The sequence below is a fragment of the Myxocyprinus asiaticus genome, chromosome 16 (genome assembly GCF_019703515.2).
Source record: "Myxocyprinus asiaticus isolate MX2 ecotype Aquarium Trade chromosome 16, UBuf_Myxa_2, whole genome shotgun sequence".
NCBI lineage: Eukaryota > Metazoa > Chordata > Actinopteri > Cypriniformes > Catostomidae > Myxocyprinus > Myxocyprinus asiaticus.
In genome coordinates, this window is record NC_059359.1 from 24,370,212 (window position 1) to 24,375,411 (window position 5,200).

The 5,200-nt window shown below is 39.1% G+C and overlaps 1 protein-coding gene across 1 annotated transcript; it reads left to right on the forward strand.

Moving 5' to 3' along the window:
• The first annotated feature begins 203 nt into the window (after nucleotides 1-203).
• On the forward strand, nucleotides 204-1,896 carry lratd2b (LRAT domain containing 2b). Its single transcript, XM_051721016.1, has one exon. It carries the CDS (start codon nucleotides 658-660, stop codon nucleotides 1,477-1,479), a length of 822 nt encoding a protein of 273 aa, XP_051576976.1. The 5' UTR covers nucleotides 204-657; the 3' UTR covers nucleotides 1,480-1,896.
• The last annotated feature ends 3,304 nt before the right edge of the window (nucleotides 1,897-5,200 follow it).

Here is a 5,200-nt window from a genome sequence, read left to right on the forward strand (position 1 = left end):
GTCAACACGTTTGAGGGCACACCACTGAACAGGAAAAAACGCTAAAAATCGTTCTTGTGCTCTACGTCAAAGTGACCAAATTATGGTCAGAAAGGCAGACTATGAATTACAGACGATCTCAGTGAATTGCCTTGGCTTTGTTCATATGAAGATATAACTTCAATCCGGTTTTCTTTAAATGTGCACTGTCTCTTTAACTGACCGTGCCTTAAGTAAATATCTAGAGCTACTGTTCACTCGCGCAGCTGCCTGTGCCAGGACTTCAAAAAGCACTGGACACCACCCATTCGGTCAAAAGAGAGGAAAGAACCCTTCAAAAGTTGGGGGAAGTTAATCGTACCCACTACCCGTTGTGTCTGGCGCGGGATTCCCTCGTCTGCTGTTCATACCAGGAAGTTGGCAGGTGAGACGCACCTGTTCAGAACGCACGCTGAAACTCACCATCTAATCTGACTGTAGAAAAGTGTGCTGGCAAACATATTGGATACCCGTATGATATGCCAAAACACACATCAGATAATAACTCTAAACAGCTTCGTCGATATAAAGAAGACATGGATTTAGACCAGAACTGGGCTCCAAAGCCGGATTACGTGTTACGTTTGTAAGATCTCCCTTCCCTGACTTATACAGGTGGGACGAGTTTCAGACATTGTTATGGGGAATCAAGTGGAAAAACTTACTCATCTGAATTACAGTGAATTACCCACGGCTGACCCTAATGGATTTGACCCAGAGGAGGAAGCTCCACGGATCGGCGTGTCTTATATTTTCTCCACTGATGACGACGAGCAAGAGGAGAACATTGATGAGACCGAAAAGGATCTGAACATGGATGACAAGCATTACGACTGCCGAAACGAATTAGAATGTGCGGTGTATTATCGAGATGAGTGTGTTTACGAGAGGAGTATCAGGTTGATCGAAATGGGGACTCTGTCGTGCGAGAACTTGCCGCATAAGTGCAAACCTGGCGACTTGGTGGAGTTCGTTGCCGTCGGTCAGTACCCGCACTGGGCAGTGTGTGTTGGGGAACTACAGGTGGTTCATTTGTACAGAAATGAGATTAAATGCGACTTTCTTTACGACGCAAGTCAAGGTAAAAGAGGCAGAATTGTCAACGACCTGTATAAGTTTCGGTCGCTGAGACCCGATGTTGTGGTGCAGAATGCCATGGAGCAAGTAGGGATAAAAGACCGAGACATTTGCTGGAAGAACTCTGAATGCTTTGCTGCCTGGTGTAGGTTTGGCAAGCGCGAATTCAAAACTGGAGGCGAAATACGAATAGGCAAGCAGCCATATAAGATGAAACTACAGCTGTCAGAAAAGAAAAGTCACGTTCTGGACTTTCAGAGTTTAGAGGATTTGATCATGGAAAAAAGGAGAAATTCCCAAATTGGAAGGGATGCTGTCATCCAGGAACTGGAGAACCATTTAAATTGCACAGAAAATACTGAGAATGAATACAGTTGTAACTGATGGATCAAAGAGGGAGGGCAAGCTCAAACTCTTGTGGGCAAACAGCCTTGTCATGGAGGATAAGCTCTATTTGTAATAACCTGAAGCACAGTAGCAGTGTTGTAATTTCCAGAGTTTCTCAAGAGAGTTTCCGTAAGCAGTACTTTTCAAAATTGGACTTTTTTTAAAAAAAAAATGTTTTTTACTTGTTTGCAAATATAACTTTTGATTAAATTATGCTTTTTCTTTTCATAATAAAGATGTGATCATCCACTTTGTTGTGCAAGATAAATTTCTGTGAGAGCCTTTCCATTATCACTCTCTAGTGATTTAATTTGTAGTATTTGGTTTTGAAAATATTTTTTCACCCTTTTTGTGTGGTCAAGTATGTATTCCCTTACCTTATTTCAAAGAGTCAATAAAGTCTGTGTATTTTTACTTAAGCATAGTTTTGTTCTTCAGCATCTGCTTTAAGATATAATTGCTGTACTTATGACATAATCAGCATGACAATGACTGTGTTGTTCAACTTAAGTTACAAGTTTTATCATATAATAGTTCTAATTAAGAAACCCTAATTTCAGAATTCAGAAAAATGCATTATACACACACACATTTTCTACTGACCTCGCTATATTCAGGCCTCTGTTATTCAGTTTGCCATTACTGCTAAAACTTGATACTCTTGTGCAGAGAAGATATTTTTATTTCAAATGTATTTCAGCTGTCAGTTCAGATTAACTCCTTTGGTTGATTTGATGGAATATTTATTTATTTGATGTTTTTATAGCCTCTTAGTGGTGACAGAAGTTTTTTAGTCTGAGCTGACTCCTTATTTCATGACTTGCATCCAAGCATTTAATGCTTGGATCCCAAAGGAAAAAGTAAACATACAGTTATGAATATGATTAAAAATAATTTAGAGAGTTTGGAAATCACAGATGTCTTCCACAGATCAATACTTTGCCCATGTGAAGGCACATTTTATCTCTCCAGATAAAATAAATACATACATTTGTTGTGGATTTTCATGATTTTGCTCTGCTTGAAGGGAAAGTTTACCCAAAATTAAAATTCTCATATCATTTACTCACCCTCATGACATCCTAGATGTGGGACTTTTTTTCTTCTACTGAACACAAACAAAGATATTTAGAAAAACATCTCAGCTCTGTAGGTCCATACAATGCAAGTGAATGGTGGCCATTACATTCAAGGTCCAAAAAGCATATAAAGGCAGCATAAAAGTAATCCAAATGACTCCAGTTGTTAAATCCATATCTTTAGAAGCGATATGATAGGTGTGGTTGAGAGAAAGATTAATATTTAAATCCATTTTTACTATAAATCTCCAATTTCACTTCACATTCTTCTTCTTTTGTTTTTGGCGATTCACATTATTTGTGCATATTGCCACCTACTGGGCAAGGAGCAGAATTAATAGTTAAAAAAGGAATTAAAAATGTATCTGTTTCTTACCCACACCTATCATATCACTTCTGAAAATATAGATTTAACCACTGGAGTCGTATTGATTACTTTTATGCTGCCTTAATATGCTTTTTGGACCTTCAATGTTCTGGACACCATTCACTTGCATTGAATGGTCCTACAGGCCTGAGATGTTTTACTAAAAATCTTTGTGTGTTCAGCAGTAAAAAGAAAGTCATTCACATCTGGGATGTCATGAGGGTGATTAAATTATGAGAGAATTTTCATTTTTGGGTGAACTATCCCTTGAAGTGTTTTTTGGATGATGGCAAATAGGACAGGTGTTAGTTTCCCACAAATAAGTTTATCCACATCTGTAAGTGTACAAGGTCATGTTGTTCTCTGCTCTGACTGCAGTTACTGTATCTGCATTACAATGTGACAGATAATATATGATGTCAACTGTTTGAAATTGAGGTTTGAACATTGTGACCATTGCTGAGCGACAAAGACTTTTTGGTAGTTTGGACATATTCATTCTTTCAGCCAATATTTGCCATTGTTGTTTTTGTTGTGTTTGAGTACAGCTTCTATAGGGATTTAATATAAATCTGTTCAATGAGGAGAAAAGGGTCCATAGCAAATGGGAACTATGTGATCTCTTGAGTCGCTGGTGTGTTTTTGTTTCATGATACCAGACTTGAGATTCCCCCTGTTGGTAGTATCTGTGAGATAATGTTGCCTAGGGAAGGCTTTGTTTAGCCAAGAAGAGAGGATTTGTGCAGATCTGCTGGAGAAGTTGACTGCATTCCCAAGATAAGACGTAGAGATGCTCAGAGAAGATTACCAGTGCTTTCTGAAGTATTTCAAAGTATAAGTCTAAATTAGATTTATGTCTCAATTTATACTACGTTAATTCTCATCTATTTTTTTATGATACTGACTGAGATCCCTCTCATATTCAAGCATGAAAATGAAATATGTTCAGGGTTAGACAAATAGTTAAGCTTGGGACCTATCAGTATTACTATATATTTAATTTAGTGGCACAATGTGGCATATGTCTTTAATTGTGAGATCTTCTGCAAGTCACACACAAGAAACTCAACTATATTAAAGCTTTTTTTAAAGAGTATTTGAAGCTGCCCAGTGATTGACATTCATCCCCAAATCCTTTGAGAAGAGCCACATAAAACTGTCCTTTCCATTGCCATGCAGTATATCAGACTCAATATTCAGCCAACTCACTGTCTGGAATTTCAAAGAATTTATGGACCAAGACAGAAATACGTAGAGAACATGTAAACAAACTCAGCCCTTCCTGTTCAGGGTATTAAATTATATTTGTACAATTGATTACCATTTCAGATTGAGCTAATATTACTTAAGACATAAGATTTGATTGCTCAGTTATCTTATCAAATTATGCTTTATAAATGTTTTTTTTTTCTTTTTTTTTTTTTTTTCATTTTTATTTAAAATATACATAACACTATGTAACTTTTGGCCCTCTAGCAGTTAAAAAATAAATCAGCATACATCTTTCGGAAGAACATTGTTTTGGTAATGACGTAAATTGTGCTTCAACTCTGCTCCTCTGCATGGAGCGAATGGACAAATAAATAATGAAAGAAAGGAAAAGACAGATATCCGAAAAAATGTCATCCGAGCAGGTAAGTGCCATATCTTATACTGTTGTTTTGACTTACTGAAAACAGTGATATTTTGAAATTAATGACATTACAAAAGTTAGGCAGCGTTCGTTAACATTAGATATAACAATTGCTAGTCTGGTAAGGTCAAACATTGTAAATTGCTCAGCCTGCTCCATGCCATGTCACATCCACACCTGAGTCTGCTCCATGCCATGTCACAGCCATGCCTCAGCCTGCTCCATGCCATGTCACACAATGCCTCAGCCTGCTCCATGCCATGTCACAGCCACGCCTCAGCCTGCTCCATGCCATGTCACAGCAACGCCTCAGCCTGCTCCATGCCATGTCACAGCAACTCCTCAGCCTGCTTCATGCCATGTCACAGCAACTCCTCAGCCTGCTTCATGCCTTGTCACAGCAACACCTAAGCCCGTCACAATAACACTTCAGTCTGCTTCACGCCATGTCACAGCCAAACCTCAGTCTGCTCCATGCCATGTCACAGCCAAGCTTCAGTCTGCTCCATGCCATGTCTCAGCCAAGCCCCAGACTGCTCCATACCATGTCACAAGCAAGCCTTTGCTCCATGGTCCAGGCCCACCTCTGCTCCACTGTCCTGGCCCACATCTGCTCCACGGTCCAGGCCCGCCTCTGCT

What these genes read in the sequence shown, in the direction of transcription:
- lratd2b (XM_051721016.1), top strand. Translation starts at nt 658, where the DNA reads ATGGGGAATCAAGTGGAAAAACTTACTCATCTGAATTACAGTGAATTA.